This window comes from Symphalangus syndactylus, chromosome 15 (assembly GCF_028878055.3).
Source record: "Symphalangus syndactylus isolate Jambi chromosome 15, NHGRI_mSymSyn1-v2.1_pri, whole genome shotgun sequence".
NCBI classification, from domain to species: domain Eukaryota; kingdom Metazoa; phylum Chordata; class Mammalia; order Primates; family Hylobatidae; genus Symphalangus; species Symphalangus syndactylus.
The window spans coordinates 74,067,117-74,093,824 of NC_072437.2; the positions used below are offsets into that span (position 1 = coordinate 74,067,117).

At 36.0% G+C, this 26,708-nt stretch overlaps 1 protein-coding gene across 6 annotated transcripts in view; it reads right to left on the reverse strand.

Moving 5' to 3' along the window:
* The window catches only part of ZMYM2 (zinc finger MYM-type containing 2), a 128,995-nt gene that overhangs the window by 57,480 nt on the left and 44,807 nt on the right, over positions 1-26,708 (reverse strand). For all 6 annotated transcript variants that reach the window (XM_055244054.2, XM_063619008.1, XM_055244056.2 and 3 more), the window contains 6 exons: positions 26,319-26,604; positions 24,225-24,390; positions 22,867-23,079; positions 9,915-9,986; positions 2,799-2,949; positions 2,243-2,358 (listed from right to left, as the gene is read on the reverse strand). In XM_055244054.2, the coding sequence (XP_055100029.1) occupies positions 2,243-2,358; positions 2,799-2,949; positions 9,915-9,986; positions 22,867-23,079; positions 24,225-24,390; positions 26,319-26,604 (1,004 nt within the window). The remainder of the gene's footprint in view (positions 1-2,242; positions 2,359-2,798; positions 2,950-9,914; positions 9,987-22,866; positions 23,080-24,224; positions 24,391-26,318; positions 26,605-26,708) is intronic.

Consider the following 26,708-nt stretch of genomic DNA (forward strand, 5'->3'; position numbering starts at 1 on the left):
GTGAAAAATAAAATATATATATTTGAGACTATCAGATGAATAAATTTAAAAAATAAAAGCCAACATTACCCTTAGCGTTTCCAAAAAATTTGAGCCCCATTAAAGTTAACCAGTCTTTCAAAACAAATGGAATATGCTACAGTCTGAATGTTGGTGTTCCCCCACAAATTCATAGGGTGAAATCCTAAACCCCAAGGTGACAGTATTAGAAGAGGTAGAGGCTTTGAAAAGGTGATCAGACCATTAGAACTCCACCCTCGTGATCTAATCAGTCAGTACTATTGTAACAGAAGCCTGAGGGAGCTCGTTTGCTACTTTCACCATGTGAGGACACAGCAAGAAGGTACTATCTATGAGGAACAGACCTTCAACGGACAACAAATTGCCAGTCTTACTAACCTCCAGACTACGTGAAACAAGCTTCTATTTATAAGCTACCAGTCTAAGGTATTCTGTAACAGTAGTCTCAATGGACTAAGAGGGAATACTATCCTATTATCTTACTTTTAAAAGGAAAAACATCTAATGAAGATATAAAGTTCAAAATATATGGTTTGCTTTATGATAAAGGGAAAAATGTTGCTTTTCTGTCAATTTTGTATTATTCATATGCAGAGTGATGAGGCTGCCTATAGGCCTATCTGGATGTATTCCTCAAAATAAGAGCCTAAATTAAGTACAGTCGGTCCTACATATCCATGGATTTAACCAACAGAGGATCAAAAATTTAAAAAAAAAAAAAAAAAGATGATTGCATCTGTATGGACATGTACAGTCATTTTCTTCTTGTCATTATTCCCTAAACAATACAGTATAACAACTCTTTACATAGCATTTACATGGCATTAGATATTAAGGGTAATCTAGAGGTGATTTAAAGTACACGGGAAGACTTGCATTGCAGGTTGTATGCAAATACTATGCCATATTATATAAGGGATTTGGGCATCCCTGGAATTTTATATCTGCAGGAGGTCCTGGTACCACTTGCCCATGGATATCGAGGGGTAACTGTATATCTTAAAATATACAATGTACATATACAGAGGATCTTATCAAATCATGGGTGATACAAGTTTCAATTAAATGCAAAGGGTAGTTACAACATTTTCAATTATCAGTTTAGTTTATCCAACAATATCAAAAAACAAAGTTCAAGATCTGACAAGTAGCATGCTATAGACACTGTCTTCCTCTCTTCTAATTAATAATTATTCCTTATTTCTAGTTTAAGAAAAGCCAACAAGTCAAAAGCAGTATCTACCACTGTAAAGATGTATCAATGGCCATGATCCCAACTTCTAAAATAACAAGTTAAGTCTTAAATGTGGTATATCACCTAAGCTTAGTGAGAATATTACTATTAACAAAAACTGACATTCACTTGAATTCAAAAACACCTCAATTTAAATACTAATAAGTGATATAGTAACTATTATACTTAAGAAACTATATTTTCAGTTTAAATAAATTAACATAGAGCACAGTACCTGGAACAAAGCAGAATTGTTGGATGAATTAACTCATGAAGCATGGCTTTATGCACGGGTTTGAACCTTTGGGTAATACCCTGAAATTTTCACACACAACAGGTAAACCTAATCGTATCACCTAACTAATGCTTGAATTCCCTCTAAACTATTCCTTCCTAGTGGTCAACCAGTTTAAGTTTGAACGCTTCCCAGAATCTATCTTCTGAGACTATCCATACTCCAAATTTGAAGAACTATGTCAGAAAGTCTTTCTTTACATTTACCAAGATGAAAAATGTCTCCCTAAAACTGATCTTGTATTAAATTAAGGCCTAGTGCAAAAAATCTAATTCCCTCTTTACATGGTCCATTTCTAACATATGAAGAAAGCATGTATTCTTATCACTTCCAGGCTAAATACATCTAGGTCCTCCATTCATTTGTCACATAAGAGTTCCCCTTACAGTTCACATTTTATTCAAACCATCTAATAAGAAAAAACTACACATCAGCACTGAACTAAACTATATTAAAATTTCTTTTCCTTCAAAATCTGTATCAGAGTAATAATTATAATTTCAATTAGACTATCCAGGCTAAAATAGAAAACTGGTACAGCCATATACTCTGTGACTAGGATATCCACCTTCCAATTTGACCCTCAACAAGCTACATAAAAATTAAGATAAAATAAAGCATATTATATTACACTGATTATTTTCTATGTGTATTTTATTGGGGGCATGGGTTATGCAAAATAAACAACAAACCTGAAATTTAGCCACACAACTGGAATTGCAAAAGTTATACAGTTTTCCATCAGGCATTGTGGCTTGGTACTGAGGTAAGGAGTTTCGCTTACAAAAATGGCAAATAATTCCCAAACCTAGGAAAGAAGAGGTACATATCTGATTTGTTAATAAAGTAATAAAAAAGCTTTTTTTATCTTAACTGCTAAGATTATAGAAGTTTCTGTTAAAAAATAAACTATTATTATTTGCACCTTCAATACTGAAGATTATGTGCACCTTTAAAATACTGTCATAACGGACTCTGATATTATGCCACTAAAACATACATAGATACAGAGAAAAAACTCAGTTTTGGGTAATTTTTTAGATGGAGTAACAATTTTAGTTAAGAACATAGATATGAAGAGAACTAAAAAAGTAGTACAAAATAAACAAAATAATTAGAAGTTTTCAAAAAGATTAATATAAAATAAAAAGCTGTTAAAAACAAGCATAAAAACATTAAATGAGTATTTATGCAAAAAGTAATTACATTGTAAAGTTTTTTTAAACTGTCCAAATATGTGAAACTTACTTTGTGATTTTGCATATTTTGTCTTGTGACTGTTCATACAAGCAGTTGAACAATATGGCTCCATATATCCATTAGGACCTATACACTGAGTCATATCAAAAAACCTGCACTGTGTTCGGCAACCAGTACAAGTTGTCAGTTTTCCGTATTTCTAAAATTTGAAACGTAAAAAGATAATTTTTAAGACTACAACTTAACTAGAAAAGAATTACCAATTTTTCATTACACTTTTTGTCTCTGCAAAACAATCCTGTTAATCTCTAAACAGGTTTAGAGCCATGAGTCTTCATCTACATACAAACTATTAACTATGCAACAACTGTTAAGGTCCAAACAAAGCAATGATCATCAGCTAAGTTGCCTTCAAAAATAGAATGTTTTTCTCTCTATTATATTTAGTTTAACAAAATCCCTACATAGAGTTAAGTAAAACCTGAAAAATTCAGGAAAGGCACAGTGCTTTTTGTTTACAATGAGGACATACTTCTTTGTCATTTGACAAAATAAATTAAATGGAGCTATGAAATATAAGCCTTAATAATAAAAAGTATGGTGAAGAATGAATTTGAAGATTTTAAATCCTTTTCCCACTGAGCTGCTATTGTTCCAAGCACTTTTGGAACTTCTCTTAAAAATGATTTATCACCTATCTACTACATTTGAAATCTCATTAAACCACAATAAAATATAAAAAATTTTTTGAATTAAAAAAAATTTAAACCACACTCAAAATGACTTCTGGCTATAAAATGAAGTAAATAATTCATCAATAGATACTAATAAAGTTAATCCTCCTGCCAAAAGTGAATACAGTAATGTGCCAAATAACGATGTTTCGCTCAATGATTGTAATGCCATATTTCTACTGTACCTTTTCTATGTTTAGATATATGTAGATACACAAATACTTACCATTGTGTTACAACTGCCTGCAGTATTCATTACAGTAACATGTTGTGCAGGCTTGTAGCCTAGCAGCAATAGGCTATATGCCATTTAGGTTTGTTTGAGTACACTCTGTGATGTTCACAAAACAAACTTGTCTAACGATGCATTTTTCAGAATGTATTCTTGTCATTAAGCAATGCATAACTGTATGTGCCGCCAACAACAACAAAAGGAGATAAAGAATATGAGGGCAGGGTGTGGCTCACACCTGTAATCCCAGCACACTGGGAAGCCTAGGGAGGTGGATTGCTTGAGCCCAGGAGTTTGAGACCAGCCTAGGTTCAAGCAATCGCCTGGCTATTTTTTCTGGTGGGGGTGTATTTTTTTTGTAGAGAACTGCTTGAGCCCAGGAGTTCAAGAACAGCCTGGGCAACACAGCAAGACCCCATCTTCCACAAAAAGAAAAAAAAGGTAGAAATAAAAACGAAAGGCTAGCCTTCAAGTGCAACTTGTTTTGATCCTCTTTCTGAGTGGGTGCAGAACTCTGTCATAATCAAGTTAAATCAAATATCACAAATCATGTTGCAAAATAATTGCATCCTTTTTCCACCTGATGTTGCAATTAAATCCGTCTTCATACCCACGAGCATCTATACAATATGAAAATATAAGAAGCCTTCGAAATGTTCCACGGATAGCATAAATAATAGGTGTTCTAGATAACAATCAGGCCAAAAATAACAACTGAAATGAATACACTGCATGGAAAAATGTCACAAATACCACAGGGTTTCAGAAAATGAAAGTAATAAATGGAAGGTAAAAATAAACAAAAAAAATACAATCAACATCAAGAAAAAGGTCTTTCGGCTTGAAACGAATAGAAAAAGTATAAGAACACACAGCTGTTTGTGCCAGGAATGCATATTCATTATCATCTTATTAAAACCACTTATGCTGCCTACTTCCTCATTTACTGAAATATCAACTAAAGGAAGCCCGAAATTTTGCTTTTCAAAGTGGAAATCAACTCATTCTTTAATGATAGGTCCTCCTTCAAAAATATTTGTCAACTGCAAAAGAACGGTGACAAGGAAAAAATAAAAATGGCTGCAATCATATTATATCTTATTATGATGTGTAAGTATAATAGAGAATGCTGTTTTTTTGTTTGTTTGTTTTCTCAGGTCTATTTGATGACTTAAATTTCTATACTGGAAAAGGGACAAAAACAAAGCAAATCAATGAAACAGAATATAAAATGCTCAAAACTTGAAACTACAGTACAAATTAGTAATGCTATAAAATATTCGGGACAACTGCCACTATGCTGCAAGTTTGCAAGACAGAAAAACCAGCTCCCACTACGTGTCTGTAGAAGGCCTCCATGTATCAGCACCTATAAGGAATTCTTTTACTAATATAAATTAAGTTCCACCATCTAATCAAATCATGGATTTGATTTCTATTTGAAACATTCTTCAAACTGACCGAGTGAGTCTATCCCTTGGATTTGTGATCCCAACACTGATTTTATTGGCAGAATGATTAAATAATTGGTAACAGTTTTAAGACATCAAGTAAACATGGAGTTAGGCAACTGTTTCACACAGACAAATAATTTTATCTAAAGAGAATGAAGGCCGGGTGCAGTGGCTCACACCTGTAATCCCAGCACTTTGGGAGGCTGAGGTGGGCAGATCACGAGGTTGGGAGTTTGAGACTAGCCTGGCCAACATGGCAAAACCCCATCTCTCCTACAAATACAAAAGTTAGCCAGGCATGATGGTGCATGGCTGTAGTCCCAGCTATTCGAGAGGCTGAGACAGAAGAATCACTTGAACCCGGGAGGCAGAGGCTGCAGTGAACCATGATTGCGCCACTACACTCCAGCCTGGGCAACAGAGTGAGACTGTCTCCAAAAAAAATAAAATAAAATGAAATGAAAAGAAAATGAGAAAGTACTATCAGAATGACAGAATCACTGAGAATATTTCAATACTGCCACTTTCACAGCTAACGCTGCCTCAAAGAACCAATTAATGAAAGAACATTAGCCAAAAGGGAAATACAATTTTATGCCATGTTTACTCAGCTTCATATGTAAGCAATCAAAATAACCATATTTAAATTTCATACAAATTTATCTGCATCCTATAAACACACATTTAGTGATGTAAAGGAACAAAGCTTTGTGGAATAAATTCAGAATTAAAATATTCCCTTTTTGGGCATGGGGAAAAATAAGCCTACATATAACTTCAGTGAAAAAGAATGAGATAGAACCAAGTGAAACAAGATATGGATAAGGTAAAAGGTAGATATGGGTAAGTTTATGACAAATTAGCTCATTTTCAGTCTACTCATTTAAAAGATGTACCTTATATTTTAATTTTAACCAATTTCACGTGAATATCAAAACTGTCACGATTTTACAACTTCTCCCAAATTTTCCTTCTACATGTAGGAAATATATTTCATTTGGTACATTTGGACCAATCAAGTAGACCACATGGGAAGGTAATCAAGAAAGAATGGCTTGAGGTACCTGTTGCTGCAAATCTAATTTAGGAAATGGGGCCTCAAGATACATGCTGCATATTATCTACTTTCCTAGCCACATTCAAATACAATATTAACTTTAGTCCGTGACATCACACAGTAAAAAATTTACCTTATATTTACTAACCTCTAACTGAAATTTAACATTCTCTTTCACTCTGATTGGAGGCAACAAACTTACTTCATTAGTTTAATAGGGCCTATGACTGTCAAAAATAAAAATTCCCAATTTTTATATCACTCTTAGTATCCCTTAATATATCAATTACATTCAACTTTACTTCAAAATTGTAGTTATTAACCACTGTATTTTATTCCCAAATACATTAAAATAAAGCAGCACATTTCAAAAATTTAAAAAATATTTTGGTAACTATATTTTGATATAATTGGTTGTCTTTGTAATCATAGGTATTTATGCATTTAATAACATTCTGAGAATGAATCTGTCCTTATTACCAAAGGAGTCCAAAGCACTGAAATAGTGAAGAACCTTGATTAGAAGAAGTGGCAATAAAACTCAAACAATGACATAATATTGTAATATTTATTATACTAAATAAGATAATTTCAAGTAAAAATTACAATTCATTTATTCAATAAAACCTGGAAATCATCTCTTCGTATTACAAGATTTGTCTGTGCAGAGAAAAAAGGGTTTAAAAATTTATATACCATCATGTTTTACTTTTCTCTATTACTGTATAATTTACAATTTTTCTTTTAACACACATATTCTAACTTTGTGATTTAAGCATTTTTTTCTAATTGACAACAAATGCTAAAAATAGTGGGTGAAAAGTTTGCTTAACTTAAACAGATACAGAGGGAAAAATAGCAACTTTACCCTGGAGAAACCTGACAGACATCCCCTTAAACAAGTTAACACACAATAATGGAACACACAGACATCATGTGCTTCCTGATGTGCATGAAGACGGACACAACATCGCTTATGAGGTATTCATGCCAAAAATGCATTACCTCAATCTAATCTTGAGGAACTATTAAACAAACACAAATTGAGGGATGCTCTCCAAAGTGGTATTCAAAATGTCAAGTCATAAAAGACAAACAAAAACTAGGGAATTACTTAGATTAAAGCAGAGGTAACTTCCACTCCCAACTAACAGAAACTAGATTTAAACCTCCCACTCACCTTTAACAACTAGAAAATTAGACACACACACAAAAAAACAATGGTTTTCAAACTCTACACAAAAGGTAGCACAGAACTGTATACCTAACAAAAGGGAAACAAATCAAGTGAGTCCTGTGGCTACCAAAACTTGAGGCCTAGAAGTAGCTGGGGGAACGGGAGGTTAACAGAGCCTACTTACTAGTTTCACTGAGTTGAGGAAACACAAGACTTTCAAGGCAGCTAGAATTTGGGAAACAGAGTACTGATGATGATGGAGCTGCACAAAAAAGCTCTGATCTTAAAAATACGTCTATAGACATATTTTGGCGGAAAACTGATCTGTGCATTTGTGAGAAGAAAGCACCTGTGGCCAGAGAAAGAAACCCAGAACCACAAGAAAGCATTAGGCTAACAATTCCCAAAGAACACACACAGCCAGGAGTACTCTGTATTGCTACCTGTTCAAGAGTGGGATGACCTTGTAATACAGGGGAAGATTCAGATCTCTCCAGGTATCACCACGGTAGTATGGATAAGTAGCCCCAGACTAAAGTTTGCTCTACCAAAGTCTTTTCAAAAACTTAAAAGCAAGCCTCAAAAGGATCCAAATAATTCGAGGTTAATTTGACAGCATGCCAGAACAAAGTCCAACAAAACATTTAAAATAATACAACAAAATCCAGCAACCAAAAATGTAAAATTCACAATATTCTGAATCAAATTTAAAAATGACAGGCATTTTGTTAAAAAAAAAAAAAAAAAGCAGGAAAACATGACTCATTACCCAGAAGAAGAAGAAAAAAAAAATCAAACTATAGAAACAGATCTAGAAATGGCAGATATGAAAACAGTAAGGCTGGGCATGGTGGCTCACACGTCTAATCCCAGCACTTTGGGAGGCCAAGGCAGGCAGATCACGAGGTCAGGAGATTGAGACCATCCTGGCTAACACGGTGAAACCCTATCTCTACTAAAAATACAAAAAATTAGCCATGCATGGTGGCAGGCACCTGTAGTCCCAGCTACTAGGGAGGCTGAGGCAGGAGAATGGTATAAACCCGGGAGGCAGAGCTTGCAGTGAGCAGAGAGCGCGCCACTGCACTCCAGCCTGGGCGACAGAGCAAGGATCCATCTCAAAAAAAAAAAAAAAAGAAAAAGAAAAAAAAAAAAAAGAAAGTAGGCAAAGACGTTAAAAGAACTATTATAAATACGCTAATATATTAAAATATTAGTGGAGGAAAACATGAACATAATTAGGCAGGAAATAGAAGATACAAAAGAGACCCAAATGGAACTTTTAGAGATGAAAAACATAGCATCTGAAAAAATATGATGCATGGTATTCACAGGTGATTTTAAAAGATCAGCAACTTTGGAAAGATAGAAACTTTCCAAAATGGAGTACAGAAGGAAAAAAAGACTAGGGAAAAACAAAACAAATACAAAACAATACAAAAACAATACCAAAAAAACAAAAAACAACAACAAAAAAACAAGCCTCAGTGACTGTGAGAAAGTGGCAGGAATTATCTGGAATTGGGGTCTCAGAAGAAGAGAGTTGGGAAAAGGCCTAAAAAATATATTTAAAGAAATAATGGGCCAGGCGCGGTGGCTCACGCCTGTAATGCCAGCACTTGGGAGGCCGAGGCAGGCGGATCACCTGAGGTCAGGAGTTCGGGACTAGCCTGACCAACATGGAGAAACCCTGTCTCTACTAAAAAAAATACAAAATTAGCCAGATGTGGTGGTGCATGACTGTAATCCCAGCTACTTGGGAGGCTGAGGCAGGAGAATCGCTTGAACCCAGGGGGCGGAGGATGCGGTGAGCCGAGATCGTGCCACTGCACTCCAGCCTGGGCAACAAGAGCGAAACCCTGTCTCAAAAAAAAAAAAGAAAAGAAAAGAAATAATGCCCTGTGATCCTGTATTGGATTCTAGACAAGAAATAATTGTTTTTCATTTGTTGTAAGGGACATTAATGGACAAAATTTGAATACGCTCTATTGACTAACCTGATAATAATAGCTTACTGATGTAAATTTCATTATCTTGATAACTGTACTACAGTTAAAAGTCTTCCTAACTTTAAACGCTTATTACTCATTACTAATTCATTTATCTAGATTAACAGAAATACAGACTTAGAAATTTTTTTGAAAGAAAGGTTTTTTTTTTTTTTTTAACTTTTCAGGTAGGCACAAAAGAGAAGATTTTTATATTCCATTATTAAATGCCTACTGTGTACAAGGTATTGTGCATTAAAAAAATTATATCTGAAAATAATTTCCTAAGAACATAAATATCTAAAGACAAATGAGTGTATCACAAGAAAATACATGTAAAACTAGTGAAATTAGAAATCTATGTCTTGGAGATAAAGAAAACATTCATCATTTGATACAATTTAAGTTTGGAAATTTTAATATATTTCAAATTGGACAAGATTTTTCAGATACATATTAATGACAGTAGTAGCAGTGCTCGAAAATGTTAAGGCCTTGAACTCCATTTACATTCCTGCTTACCTCGGGCTGCATTAAGAAAGAGTCCTGCATGTGATCTCGAACCTCCTTCAGGAAGCTTGGATGGCTACCTACCTAAAAAAAGATTTTAAAAGACTTTATAAACACACATAAAGAATAGCTGCTAGATTGAAAGGTAAATAAGCATTATGTAAAAGTTGCTTCTCAATTATATTTTGTGACTTACAAACTCATTCCAACTTTTAAAAATGTCTGCCTGTCCTGTCCCCACTACTGTTGCCCAACTTAAAGAATTATCAAATAATTTTATCTTAGAAAAAACGGTATAATGATAAAACAGTAATAATGGGCTAAGGAATTAAAGATAGACACTTAGATCTGACTCAGCTCTAATTTCTGAGTAAAATCACTTCTAATTTGGAGTGTTCTCTCTTTAAAACCTATTTAACACATAATGAAACTCAAAGCTTTCTAAGTTAAGTCATTTGGAGATTACACAGCTACAATTTCCACCATATGCAAAATGGATTAAGAAATTCTTTTTTTTTTTTTTTTTTTTTGAGATGGAGTTTTTGCTCTGTCACCCACGCTGAATTGCAGTGGCATGATTTCGGCTCACTGCAACCTCCGACTCCTGGGTTCAAGCGATTCTCCCACCTCAACCTCCTGAGTAGCTGGGATTACAGGCGCCTGCCACCACGCCTGGCTAGTTTTTGTATTTTTAGTAGAGACAGAGTTTCACCATGTTGGCCAGGCTTGTCTCGAACTCCTGACCTCAAGTGATGCACCCACCTCGGCCTCCCAAAGTGCTGCAATTACAGTCGTGAGCCACCATGTCTGGCATGTTTGAGAAATTCTTTTGAAAGCACATATAACAGCTTCCAGCATGTAATATGAATACATATCCTTACTCCTTGCACAAAAGTTTTAAAAGACATGCTTCCTGCTTTCCATGAAAGTCAAAATACTATGCTAGAAAAGGAAAACTACTGAAAGGCACGGGACAAGCGTTATACAGTCTCCACTGCCAGGATCTAGATTATTAACTACGTGTATCAATACACTTCAGAAACTAATTGAGCAATGAGAGCACATATAAACAACAAAAGGCAGCTAAGTTAAATGTTACAGACAAAGGTCAAAGGGGGTGAGGGGAAAGTAAGGAAGGATTATGATACAATTTTAGCTCCCAGGCTGCAGAAAAAGAAGACATTCACTATAGCATCTCATGTAGTTGTCTCTAAACACATCCAATTGGGTCTCTTTATCAGTAAAACAGTAAGGTATGGACTCCCACCTATTTATTTAACTAATGAATTATGAACATATAGTAAGTATAAAACATGCAAGTAATTTTAAAGAATAAACACTATTTTAAATAATTTTTATTTAATAATAGTACAAAGAACATTTTCTCTATCCACTGGAGTAGAATCATGTGGTGTCAGTAGAGGTTATGTGGGGAACAGTATAAGGAACTCCTACTCCTCTAGTCAGGGTGGTATCAGCTAATGTCCAGAAAGGAGCCAGAACTCCCATATCCACTCAGCAATAACAAGAAGCTGCTTCTCCTCCACAGGTGTAGAGAGGCCAAGGAGAGAGGCTGACCTTTTAACTCCACTTGGCAATAACACAGTACTCAAAATGTTCAAGTTTCAAATAAAAAAATCATTTATCATGCCAAACACCAGGAAAACTATAATTTAAATAGAAAAGGACAATCAACAGATGCCAACACCAAAATTACAAAGATATTGGAAATACCTGACAAAGATTTTAAAGCAGTCATCATAAAAGTGCTCCAATAACCAATACACATGCACTTAAAAAACAAATGAAAACACAGAAACTTCTAGAAAAGAAATAGAAGATATAAAGAAGAATAAAATGGAAAGAATCAGTGAACTGGAAGATAGAATAATAAGTACCCAACCCGAAAAACAGACTGGGTGAGGGGAAAAGTAAAACAGAGCCTTAGGGATCTGTAGGCTTGCAACAACAACAACAAAAAAATGGAACATTCATGTCATTGGAGTCCCAAAGGGAAAGGAAAAAGAGGACAGAGTTAGAAAAGTCCTCCAAAAACACTACTGTTTGAAATGTCTCAAATTTGGCAAAAGACATAAATCTACCGACAGAAGGTTAGCAAACACTAGGAAGGATAAAACCCAAAGAAACACCAAGATACACCAAATTCCAATTTCTGAAAACCAAAGACAAAGAAAAAATCTTGAATCTGGCAAGAGAAATGACACACCTGTAGGGGAAATACAGTTGAAACAGCAGCCTAGAGAAACAGTAAGACAAGAGCTCCTCTACTCCACAGACCCTAATCCCATTCACACAAGTAAAGGCCAATTAGCCTAGACTTCCACCCTGGCCCAGCTACAATGTGATGCCTCACCCCAGCACCCTAGCCATGGTAAAGTCAGAGAAGGCCAAGTAGGAAACTTGAACTTCCACCCCACTGGGGTGGTAATTAGACACCTTAACCACCTCTACCCTAACTGAGGTGGTCTGACCTAGAAGAAAGTCAGAGCTTTTACCAACAACTTGCAGTAAAGAGGCCAAGACTGACATCACAGAATCTGAGGAGCAGTAAAGGAAAGAATGAAGAAAAGTAAGCAAAAGCCTAAGGGGCCCATGGAATAAGATCAAATAGACCAACATGTACTTTATGAGAGTTTCAGAAGAAGAGAAAGGGGCGAAAGATTATCTGCAAAATTAATGGCTAAAAACTTCCCATATTCAACAGACACAAATCTACAAATCTAATAAACACAACAAATTACATGTAGGATAAACTCAGAGACACACAATAAGACACATTATAATCAAACCGTTAAAAGACAAAGAAAACACTGAAAGAAGCAAGACAGAAAGGGTTCAGCACAAGAAATTCTCAGTAAGATTAACCATCAATTTCACAAAAGAAACAACCATGGAGGCCAAAAGGCAGTGGAATAACATTTAAAATAACGGAGAAAAAAAAGCTTTCAAACAAGAATACTATGTCCAGCAAAACTATCAACCAAAACTGAAGGAAAAATACAGACACACAGATAAAAGGTGGAGGGAGTTTGTTGCCACTAAATCTACCCTACAAAACAAATGCTAAAAGGAGTCAAAGCTTTTTATTGAAATGGAAGGAGGACATTTGACCCAATCTTTAGTAAATATATGGGAGAATACAAAACAAGTATAATTGTATTTTTGGTTTATAAATCCACTTTTTATCTCCTACATGATTTTAAAGACAAATATGCACACAAAATTATAAATCTATATTACTGGGAATACAATGTTTAAAAATGTAATTTATAACAAAAAGAGGGAACAGATATATAGGAGCAGCATTTTTAAAAGTTAATTAACTTGTTATAAATTCACATTAGATTGAATTGTAGGATGTTATATGTAAAGCCTCCCCCACAGTAACCACAACGAATATATTTAAAAATAATACAAAGACAATGAGAAGGAAATCAAAACAGTGCACTACAATCAATTAAACATAAAAGGCCATAATGCAGGAAATGAGATACCAAAGAAAGGTATAGAATATACCAAAAAAAATAGAAAAATGGCAGAAATAAATCCTTCCTTATTGGTAATTATGTTAAATGTACATGGATCAAATTATCCAATCAAAAGGCATAATTTTTTCCTATTCTGTCAATTTCTGCCTTTTGATAGGATAATTTGATCCATGTACATTTAATGTAATTACTGATAAGGATTTATTTATCCAAAGATACAAACAGGTCAAAAGTAAAAGGATGGAAAAAGATACTCCATGCAAATAAACAGTAACTAAGAGAGTTGGGGTTGCCATATTAATATAAGGCAAAAAGAGCCTTTATGTGAAAAACTGATACAAGAGACAGAAAAAGAATACATACTGAACAAAGAGTCTATTTACCAAGAAGATATAACAAATATAAACATACACATACCAAATATCAAAACCCCCAAAATACACTTAAAAAAATTAACAGAAGTAAAACGAGAAATAGACAATAACTGAGGTAGAAGCAGATAATTGTACAATAATAGTTGGAGACATCAGTACACCATTTACAATAGCGGACAGGCCATCTAGACAGAATTTCAACTAAGTAAAGAGAGATCTTGAACAACAATATAAACCAACTAGAGTTATTAATAACAAACATATGTTGAGTATTCTTGCCAACAACAGTAGAATAAACATTCTTCTCAAATGCACATGGAGCAATTTACAGAATGAACTATGTTAGGCCACAAAAAAGTCTCAATAAATTTTTGAAGATTGAAATCACACAGAGCGATGGAATAAAACTAGAAAGCAGTAATAGAAGGAACACTCAGAAAATTCACAAATATGGGGATATTAAACTACACACTCTTAAACATGGCTCAAAGAAGAAATCACAGGAAATTTTTAAATACTTAGAGATGAGTGAAAACAAAACTAAAAGAATACCAAAAGTTCTGAGATGCAACTTAAATAGTAATCAGAGAAAATTTTATTTATAATTGTAAATGCTTATGTTAAAAAAAAAAAAAAAAAAAAGAAAGGCCAGGCACAGTGGCTCAACCTATAATCCCAGCACTTTGGAAGGCTGAGGCGAGCAAATCACCTGAGGTCAGGAGTTCAAGACCAGTCTAACATGGTGAAACCCCATCTCTACTAAAAATACAAAAATTAGCCAGGTGTGGTGGCACATGCCCGTAATCCCAGCTACTCAGGTGGCGGATGCAGGATAATCGCTTGAACCTGGGAGGTGGGGGTGCAGTGAGCTAAGATCATGCCACTGCGTTCCAGCCTGGGCAACAGAGTGAGACTTTGTCTCAAAAAAAAAAAAAAAAAAAAAAAAAAAAAAACACTCAAATAAATAACCTAACTTCTCACCACCTTGAGGAAAACAACGAGATCACTAAACCCAAAGCTAGCAGAAGAAAGGAAATAATAAAGATTAGAGAAGGAAAAATAAAACAGAACAGAAAAAGTGAGAGAAACAAACCCAAAAGTTGGTCATTTTAAAATATCAAGAGAATAGACACAAAGAATAAAATATGGGAGACATTACTACCGGCATTCCTGAAATAAAAAGTAGTACAAGAAAATGCTATGAACAATAGTACATCAACAAATTACACAACCTAGATGAAATACACAAATTCCTAAAAACACACAAACCACCAAAACTGACACAAGAAGACACAGAAAATGTGAACAGACCTGTAACAAGAGACTCAGTCATCAAAAACGTCCTGCCCGGGCGCAGTGGCTTACGCCTATAATCCCAACACTTTGGGAGGCTGAGGTGGGTGGATCATGAGGTCAGGAGATCGAGACCATTCTGGCCAACATGGTGAAACCCCATCTCTACTAAAAATTCAAAAATTAGCTGGGTGTGGTGGCAGGCACCTGTAGTCCCAGTTACTCAGGAAGCTGAGGCAGGAGAATTGCTTGAACCTGGGAGGCGGGGGTTGCAGTGAGCCAAGATCACACCACTGCACTCCAGCCTGGGCGACAGAGCAAGACTCTGACTCGCAAACAAACAAAAAGTCCCAAAAAAGAGAAGGCCAAGATCAGATGACTTCACAGGTAAATTCTACCAAATATTTAAAGAATTAACACCAATTCTCATGCTTCCAAAAATCAGAAGATACAAGATGTCTCACCCACCCCATTCTATGAGGCCAGCATTACCCTCATTCCAAAGACAGATGAAGACATCAAAAGAAAGAAAATCAGAGACCAGTATCCCACAAGAATATAGATGCAAAGATCCTCAACAAAGTACTACTAAACTGAATTCAATATATTAAAAGGATTATGCACCATAATCAAGTAGGGATTTATCCCAATAAAAGTGTGGTTCAACATAAAGAAATCAATCCATGTAACATTATCACATAAATAAGAGCAAAGATAAAGACCACATGATCATCTCAAAGGATGTAGAAAAAGCATTTGAAAAATTCAACACCTTTTTATGATTTTAAAAAACTGAATAAAAAAAGTAATACAAAGAAACTACTTCAACATACTAAAAGCCATACATATGAACAACCCATTCTAACATCAGACTCAATGGTAAAAGAATTATTTTCTTCTAAGATCAGCAACAAGGACGCCCACTTTCACCACGTCTATTTGACACAGTATTGAAAGTTATAGCCACAACCATTAGTTAAGAAATAGAATGCATCCAAACTGGAAAAAAGTAAAACTATCTCTATTCACAGATGACATGAAACTCATAAAGAGAAAAATACCAAGAAACTCATAAAGCTAGTAAAGCTAACATTCAGTAAAGTTGCACAGCACATGATCAATGTACAAAAATCAGATGTGTTTCTATACACTAGTAATGTACAATCTGAAAAGGAAATTAACAAAGCAAATCCACTAGAAATAGCATTAAAAGAATAAATAGGAATAAATGCAGCAAAGGAGGTGAAGACTTGTACACTAAAAACCACAAGACTGCTGAAAGAAATTAAAGAAGACATAAATAAATGGTATGTCTTCATAAATGCCATTTTCACAGACAGAATAACTTACTATTGCTAAGATGTCAATACTACCCAAAGCAATCTACAGATTCAATGCAATTTATATAAAAATTCCAACAAACTCTTCTGCAGAAATAGAAAAGCCAATCTTCAAATTCATATAAAATTAGAATGGATCCAGAATATTCCAACAATCTTGACAAAAAACAAAGTTGGAAAACTCACATTTCCTGATTTCAAAGCTTACTACAAAGATACAGTAATCAAAATAGTGTGGCACATACATAAGATCACACATGTGGATCAGTGGAACATAGAAATGATCTCTGGCCAATTAGTATTTGACAAGTGTGATAAGTCCATTCCATAGAGAAAGAATAATCCCTTCAACAGGTGGTGGTGGGAAAACTGGAATTCCAGTACAAAAGAATGAAGTTGGACCCCTGCCTCACATAATAAACAAAAAGTAAATTAAAATGGATCAAATACCTAATTAAGAGCTAAACTCATAAAACTCTTAGAAGAAACTGTAGAGAAAAACCATGACCTGGGATTTGGCAACAGATTCTTAAATGACACCAAAAGTACGACCAAAAGAAAACAATGGGTAAATCAAAATTTAAAACTTCCAGCTGGGCGTGGTGGCTCACACCTGTAATCCCAGCGCTTTGAGAGGCTGAGAAGGACAGATCACTTGAAGTCAGGAGTTTGAGATCAGCCTGGCCAACCTGGTGAAACCCCGACTCTACTAAAAAAATACAAAAATTAGTTGGACATGGTGGCCTATGCCTATAGACCTAGCTACTTGGGAGGCTGACGCGGAAAAATTGCTTGGACCCAGGAGGCAGAGGCTGCAGAGAGCTGAGATCACACTACCGCACTCCAGCCTGGGCTACAGACCGAGATCCATCTCAAAAAAAGACTGGGCACGGAGGCTCACGCCTGTAATTTCAGTACTTTGGGAGGCCAAGGCAGGAGGATCACTGAAGGTCAGGAATTCGAGACCAGCCTGGCCAACATGGTGAAACCCCATCTCTACTAAAAACACAAATATTAGGCCAGGCGCTGTGGCTCATGCCTGTAATCCTAGCACTTTGGGAGGTCAAGGCAGGTGGCTCACTTGACATCAGGAGTTTGAAACCAGCTTGGCCATCAAGGTGAAACCCCGTTTCTACTAAAAATACAAAAAATTAGCTGGGCATGGTGGCGTGCACCTGTAATCCCAGCTACTCGAGAGGCTGAGGCACGATAATTGCTTGAACACGGGAGGTGGAGGTTGCAGTGAGCAGAGACTGTGCCACCGCACTCCAGCCTGAGCAACAGAGCAAGACTCCATCTCAAGAAAGAAAAAAAATACAAAAATTAGGCATGGTGGCACACACCTGTAATCCCAGCTGCCCGGGAGGCTGAGGCAGGAGAATCACTCAAACCCAGGAGGCAGAGGTTGCAGTGAGCCAAGATCGTGCCATTGCACTCCAGCCTGGGTGACAGAGCAAGACTCCTTCACCCCAAAAAAATAAAAATAAAAAAATAAAAACTTCTGCACATCAAAGGACATTATTGAGAAAGTAAAACAAAAACCTAAATAATGGAAGACAGTATTTGCCAAACATATACAGAATGAGCAACCCAAATGCAAAAAATCTGAAATGCCCTAAAACCCAAAACTTTTCAATTACCAATATGACGCTCAAAGGAAATGCTCATTGAAGCATTTTGTATTTTGGATTTTTCAGATTTGGATTGTTTGAATGTAAGTATAATGTAAATATTCTAAAATTTGAAAAACCTAAAATCTGTAACACTTTGGGTCCCAAGCATTTCAGATAAGGGATACTCAAACTGTACATGATATAAAGAACTCCTTCAACTCAAGAACAAAAGTACAAAGGGATACAAAAGTATAGCTATATAGGAGGAGTAAGTTCTATTGTTCCATAGCACTATAGAATGAATACAGTTAACAATTATTATTGGATAGATTCAAAAGGCTAAAAGAGAGAATTTTGAATGTTCCCAACATAAAAAAATAATTTTGGGGTGATGGCTATCTTAATTACCCTGATTTGAACATTCCACATTTTATACATGTATAAAAACATCACTCTGTACCCCCTACCTATATACAAGTATTACATATCAACTAAAAATAAAAGAGGGCCGGGAGCAGTGGCTCACGCCTGTAATCCCAGCACTTGGGGAGGCCGAGGTGGGCAGATCACGAGGTCAGGAGTTTGAGACCAGCCTCACCAACATGGTGAAACCCCGTCTCTACTAAAAATACAAAAATTAGCCAGGTGTGGTGGCACGCACCTGTAATCTCAGCTACTCAGGAGGCTGAGGCAGGAGAATCGCTTGAACCCAGGAGGCAGAGGTTACAGTGAGCCAAGATCTCGCTGCTGCACTCCAGCCTGGGCAACAGACGGAGACTCCATCTCAAAAACAAACAAACAAACAAAAAACAAAACAAGAAAAAAGAACTAAACTACAAAACCCAATTCAAAAACAGAGACAGGCCTTGAATAGATACTTCTCCAAAGATGATACACAAATGGCCAACAAGCAAATGAAAAAATTGCTCACTGGCCAGGTGCGGTGGCTCACACCTGTAATCCTAGCACTTTGGGAGGCCAAGGCAGGCAGATGGCTTGAGCTTAGGAGTTCGAGACCAGGCCTGAACAACATGGTGAATGAAACCCTATGTCTCCAAAAAATACAAAAAATTCGCCAGGCGTAGTGGCCCGTACCTGTGGTCCCAGCTACTCAGGAGGCTGAGACAGAAGGATCCCTTGAGCCCAGGAAGCAGAGGTTGCAGTGAGCCAAGATTGTGCACCTGCACTCCAACCTGGGTAATAGAGCGAGACTCTGTCTCAAAAATAAAAAAAAATAAAAAAAATAAAAGAAAAATTGTTCATTGTCATTAGTCATTAGGGAAATGCAAATCAAAATCATAAGATACCACCGCACACGCACTAAGATATCTACAAGAAAAATCAAAAGCTTAAAACATGGAAAATAACAAGTGTAGGCAAAGATGTAGAGAAAATAGAAGCCTTGTACATTGCTGTTGAGAACATAAAATGGTACGGTTGTGTAAAATAGTTTGACAATTCTTCAAAAGGTAAAACAGAGAATTACCCTATGACTGAGCAAATCCACACTCATTCAAAAGAATGGAAAACCAGGATACTTATATCAAATTTATACACCAATATTCACTGCAGCATTATTCACAATAGTCAAAGGTGGCAACAACGCAACATCTATCATAGGGACAACAAATCGATAAACAGAATGTGGCATATACATATAATGAATATTATTCAGCCATAAAAAGTAAGATGTTCTGATCATGGCTATACTATGGATGAAACTGAAAGCATAATGTTTCAGCTTTCAGGTAAAATAACCCAGATGCAAAAAGATAAATATTATATAATTTCACTTACATGAATATCTAGAATATACGAATTCATAGAGACAGAAAGTACTAAGTTACCAAGGACTGGGATAGAAAAAAATGGGAGTTACTGGCTAATGTCAGTTTTTGTACAGCATGATGCAAAAGTTTCAGAAATAGAGTCAACAGTGGCACAACATTGTAAATATAACTAATGCCACTCACTTATATACTTAAAAATACTTAAAACTGCAAATTTTATGTTACATATACTCTACCACAATGTTTAAAAGACTTACGAGTTACTTTCCTTCCTTTTTATGCTCTGGAATTGTTTAAATAGCACTGAGATTTTCTTGTTTAAATTTGATAGAATTCCCCTATGAAAACATCAGAGCCTGGTCCTTGTTGGGGGTAGTACTTTAATAATTATGTCTATTTCATCTATAGAAATTTGTCCACTTAATTTTGTCTGCACTGAAGTCCAGTTGGTGAAACTATATTTTCACAGGAAATTACTCAATCTAGGTTCAACATTTTTATATAGGGCTATATAAATTAGTTCTTATGACTGATTTTTGTCAAGTTCTTTTGATGTTCCTATCTACCCTGTCATTCCTTATTTTACGTATTTCTGTTTTTAAACCTCTTTTCCTGATTAACAATTGGGTATTTTTTCCCTAGTTTTTGAAGACCTGATTTTTCAATGAGGCAACATTCTGAACAATGTTAATACTGTTTTAAAATTCCTAATTAGTTTATCCTTTTATCTTTATTTCCTTTCTTCTGTTTCAGTTTATTTTTCTTTTTCCAGGTTTTTCAGTGGACTATTTAATTCATTTATTTTCACTTTTACTGCTTTAAGTATATGAGGAAATGAATTTTCCTCTGGACATTTTTATAAAGCAAATGTAACACTGATACCTTAAAGAATGCACACAAAAAAGGACATTACTGACCAATCTTACTTACAAATATCAATGCAAAAGTACCAAATAAAGTATTAGCCATCAGAATGTATGCACATTTTTGGAAAAATAATTATCTGGCATAGTTTATTCTAGGAATACAAGGATGGCTCAATAGATTAGGAAATCTACTAATATGGCAGTGCCACCTCTTATCCTTGAGAGATATATTCTGAGGCTCCTAGTGGATGCCTAAAACTTTTGATACTATGTCTTTTCCCATAGACACATACCTACGATAAAGTTTAATTTCTAATTAGCCACAGCAAGAGATTAACAACAATTGGCAGGGAATGGTGGCTTACGCCTGTAATCCCAGCACTTTGGAAGGCTGAGGTGGGCAAATCACTTGAGGTCAGGAGTTTGAGACCAGCATGGACAACATGGTGAAACCCAATCGCTACTAAAAATACAAAAATTAGTTGGGCATGGTGGCATATGCCTGTAATCCCAGCCACTCAGGAGGCTGAAGCAAGGAGAATCATTTGAACCCAGGAAAAGGAGATTGCAGTGAGCTGAGATTGCACCACTGCACTCCAGCTTGGCCAACAGAGCAAGACCCTGTCTCAGAACAAAACAAAAAACAACAATTACAGTTAGTTATAATTAATCTCTCTCAAATTATCTTACTGTAGTCTACTCACCTATAATTAATTACTTTCTGAAATTATCTTATTGTAGTCTACTCACCTATTTGGAAACTGCAGCTGACTGTGAGTAATTGAAACCACAAAAAACAAAACTTTGCATGAGAAAGGACTACTATATAACTCACACCTTAATAAATCTAAGGCCAGGCGTGATAGCTCATGCCTGTAATCCCAGCACTTTGGGAGGCTGAAGCTCACAGATCACTTGAGCTCAGGAGTGTGAGACCAGCCTGGCCAACATGGTGAATCCCCATCTCTAGTAAAAATACAAAAATCAGCTCAGCATGGTGGTGCACGCCTGTAATCCCAGCTACTCAGGAGGCTGAGGCAGGAGAATCACTTGAACCCAGGAGGCGGAAGTTGCAGTGAGCCAAAATTACGCCAATGCACTCCAGCCTGGGCAACAGAGTGGGACTTGCCTTTAAAAAAAAAAAAAAAACTAAAGAGGGAGAAAGTTCATATAACCTTCTCTGCAGACAGCAAAAAGATCTTTAAAGCAATAATAATTTCTGATAAAACATTTAACAAATAAATTTATGAAGACTGAAATCACACAGAGTATCTTTCCAATGAGCAATGGAATAAAACTAGAAATCAAAAAGTCCTTAAAATAACATTAACTTGGACGGGTGCAGTGGCTCACGCCTGTAATCCCAGCACTTTGGGAGGCCGAGGCAGGTGGATCACCCGGGGTCAGGAGTTCGACCAGCCTGGCTAACATGGCGAAACCCCGTTTCTACTAAAAATACAAAAAATTAGCCAGGCATGGTGGCGCATGCCTGTAATCCGAGCTACTTGGGAGGCTGAGGCAGGACAATCGCTTGAACCTGGGAGGCGGAGGCTGCAGTGAGCTGAGATCACGCCAATGCACTCCAGCTTAGGAAACAAGAGCGAAACTCCGTCTCAAAAAAAAAATTATAACAACATTAACCTTAAAATTTAAATATAAACAATATGACCACTTCAAAGCTGAGCTTTAAAAGTTTGAAAAATAATATTTGCAGCCCCTCTCCAACTCCCAAAAAGGAAATAAATTGAAAAGAGGAATCATTCTGATAGCATTTACCATTATACGTAAAATATTAAATTTACTGCCAATAATCTACATACACAGATGTTCCCTAAGAATGGAGTTACATCCTGATAAACCCATTCTAAGTTGAAAATACCTAAGTCAAAGGTGCATTTTAAGACATTTCCAACTTACAACGGGTTTACCCAGACTTAACTCCATCACAGAAATGACCTACCTCAAATGAATAAATACAGATGGTCCCTGACTTACGATGGTTCAACTTTAATGGTACAAAGCAATATGCATTCAGTATGCTCCATGATATGAAAACAATAATTGAATTAAATGAAATTCTAAGATAAATCCAGTTAATAAACACTGTTAGAGTAAAATTATTACAACACTTTCAAGCACATTCTAAAGAATGCCCAATTTTGATTAGAACATGAATTACCTGTTTGTATTCACTGACACAACTTTGACAGCAAAATCTTTTCTGTTGACCATCGATCACCAGAACATTATTTCCAGCACCTTTACTGGGCAAGTACTCTCCACACTGTTCACAGCAATTCATTATTAAACCATTGGCCATTCTATATCTATTAAAGCAGTGGTCACTGCACAGCTTATGAGTCATATTTTTAAAGCTGACTTCATGGCGAATCTAAAAGAAAAATAAACAATATCTCACAAAACAGATCAATCTGACAAGCAGCTAAATATTAAAGCATTCTGAACAGAAATAAAGATGTCCCAATAAGGCTTGTTTGGAGAAAAGGAAAAAATGATGCTTTTTCTTTTTTTTTTTTTTTTTTTTTAAAGACAGGGTCTCACTCATCACCCAGGCTAAAGTACAGTGGCACCATCAAAGCTGACTGCAGCCTAAATCTCCTGGGCTCAAGCAATCCTCCTACCTCAGCCTCCAGAGTAGCTGAGACTACAGACACACACAACCACGCCTAACTAACATTTTTTCTTTTAGGTAGAGATAGGGTCCCACTATGCTTCCCAGGCTGATTTCAAACCCCTGGCCTCAAGTGATCCTCCCACCTTGGCTTCCCAAAGTGCTAGGATTATATAGGTGTGAGCTACTGAGCCTGGCCTCATTTTCATAATTATTTAAATTGTTTTTATACACACAGGAACACATGTATGGCACTGAAAAAAGAAAAAACCCATCAGTGACATCACTACAAACTTCTCCAGAGGTATCAGAAGATGACAGAAAACCAAGTTTGGGTAGTGGTGATATTAAACTTCATAGACTAAAAATCTTTAGACCAATTTTTAAAAACTATAAATAAAGTACATTTCTCTAGAAAAATGAGGAGGGGAGAACCATTATAAATCATTCAAATGACATATATAAACAGATTACTTTTTATTTAACACAATATTAATAATGTGAGGTTATCAAAAAAATATTCCAATTGTTCTACTTCTCAGCAAAATTATTTGTAGTATTTCTTGTGTAGCCTGCCCGCTTGTTTAAATAAATATATTACTAGACAAAAATTGACCTCAACACTATGGTTTTGTCTGTGAGTGCTCCCAACCTCAGGGGAAAAAAAGGCAATTAACACAATGATTTTTCCGAAATCATCCTCTGCAAGAATCAGATTATATAAAAGGATATTTATAAGATAAGATCCTATGGGAGAATCAGCTTACATAATAGGATATTTATAAGATAGTCTTTATATATATTCATTTTTAAGGAACTGATAAAAGATTATCTAATAGTTCTTAAATGAAGTTTAAAATATTCCTATTTGTTAGAATTAAATGATAAAGTAAAAAAATACAAACCTCAGTTAGTTTACCACAGATTGTACATCTTGATTTATTTAGAGCTCCTTTAGTAGGATTCTGTTTGTCTTCATAGAGAGATAAACAAGATGTACTACAGAATTCCTGGAAGGACTCACTTGAATCCACTTGAGCAACAATGGTTCCTTTCATTGTAGTTATATCTCTGAAAAATAAGTGGTACATATTAAAATTCCATTTTAAAAGAAATCAAATATAAGAGTCGTAAGTGACATTTTTCATTTCTATAGACTAAGTCCTGCAAATCAAACATCATTCTTGGATTTAATAAATCATTTTTATTTATTAGACATTCTTAATAAAATGTTTGGAAATAAAGACTTTTGAGAAGCAAAAATATTTTATACTATTAAATCTTTGCCACTACTCAATTTATCTTTAAATTCACTAAAAAGGATTTCAAATATTGGGAAAACTAAAAAAAGAAAAGCTGTTATTATTTATATGGAATTAATGTTAAGGATTAATTTACTGAGGTATAACCTGTTCAATTCCCTCCCCTGGATAAGTAGAAAGTAAGAGGTATCCGGGTCATAGGAATATGGTATATGTTCTAGAAGGATAACTGAACTTAAACATACCCACACACCCCATCCCCAAATAACCTCACCCACTATTAACATGGCTCTCCAACAGTAAGTAGAAATGTTAGAAAATGACAATACTGCTGAGCACAGTGGCTCACGCCTGTAATCCCAGCACTTTGGGAGGCTGAGGCAGGCAGATCACGAGGTCAGGAGATCGAGACCATCCTGGTTAACACGGTGAAACCCCGTCTCTACTAAAAATACAAAAAATTAGCCGGGCGTGGTGGCGAGCACCTGTAGCCCCAGCCACTCAGGAGGCTGAGGCAGAACGGCGTGAACCTGGGAGGCGGAGCTTGCAGTGAGCAGAGACCAGCGCCACGGCACTCCAGCCAGGGCGACAGGGCGAGAATCCGTCTCAAAACAAAACAAAACAAACTGACAATACTGATGACCTTTGAAGTTTTCCTTTTATTCTGATTTTCAAGATCCTACACTGTAGTATTTAAGTTTACTACTGCAAAGCAATCTGTGTAACAATTGTTTCAGTATTTGAATTTATTAAACATGTACAGAACACTAAGCTCTTTGTAAAATTCAAGATCTAAATATAGCTTCACAGAACTGAGCTGCTCCAAGATACGGTACAGAAAGGCCACCAGGCTTTACCTTGCATATAACACACCATATTCCAGCTATTTTTAACCAGTGAAGCTAGATTTAAAAAAAAACAGCAGAAGAGGGCTGGGCATGGTGGCTCACGCCTATAACCCCAGCACTTTGGGAGGCTGAGGTGGGCAGATCACCTGAGGTCAGGAGTTCAAGACCAGTCTGGACAACATGGTGAAACCTCATCTGTACTAAAAATACAAAAATTAGCTGGGCATGGTGGCAAAAGCCTGTAATCCTAACTACTTGGGAGGCTGAGGCAGGATAATTGCTTATACCCAGGAGGTGGAGGACCCGGAAGGTAGAGGCTGCAGTGAGCTGAGATTGCACCATTGCACGCCAGCCTGGGCTACAGAGTGAGACTCTGCCTAAAAAAAAGAAAAAAGAAAAAGAAAAAGAAAAAAACAGCAGAAGAGAGGATCCTGTCTTTCTAAGGCTGGCTAAAAATTGGTACCTGAGTCTTGAAATACTATTTCTAATGACTTAATGTTCAAAACAAACACACATAAAATCCAAAGACTTGCCAATTTTATAATCTTGATCTGAAGATAGTGTAAAATTTAACCAATTTTAATACAGAATCACGCATAAACTGCTTAGCATTTTTGACTATAAGAACTAATTTCTTCTCATTAATCATGTAAATAAGTATGTATTGTTACAAAATCAAGGAGTCCAATGGAGATTACAGACAAAATTAATTATAAGGACCTATCGAAATCAACTCCAATGCCTATCCAAACAGGAAGCCTTTTATCCATATGCCACCTGGACTTGATAGGGAAGTTTCCAAAGGTATTACAAATCTGTTTCATTTTTCTTAAAATTTTACAACACCAAAATTCGACTATATGGAATTATGTTGAAAGGTAAACCTTACTTTTTACACATAACACAGAGTTTCTTTGGAGCAGGCTTGTGGGAGAAGGAAGAAAGGCAGGTGGTAGAACAAAAGAGATGAGCTGATCCTTTTCGTTGATAAGCTGTCTGGCCCTTCTGTAAAGGTTTTTTGCAGTTTGCACAAGTGACTTTAACTGGTTTAGTAGGCTGCTGTTGGGCAGAAGGCTGGAAAATCTGTTTAGGAAGTGAGGCCACTGGTGATAAAGAGTCCACCCCTGGTTGTTTCTGATTACGGGGAAATGAAGCTGACTGGGAGATCCAAGAATCTTAAAAACAAAATGCACAAGAAAAGAGTAATGAAACAAGTGTTTGTTTATACATAATAAAATTTATCGGAGAAATATTAACTTCCCATTTCATACAATTTTAA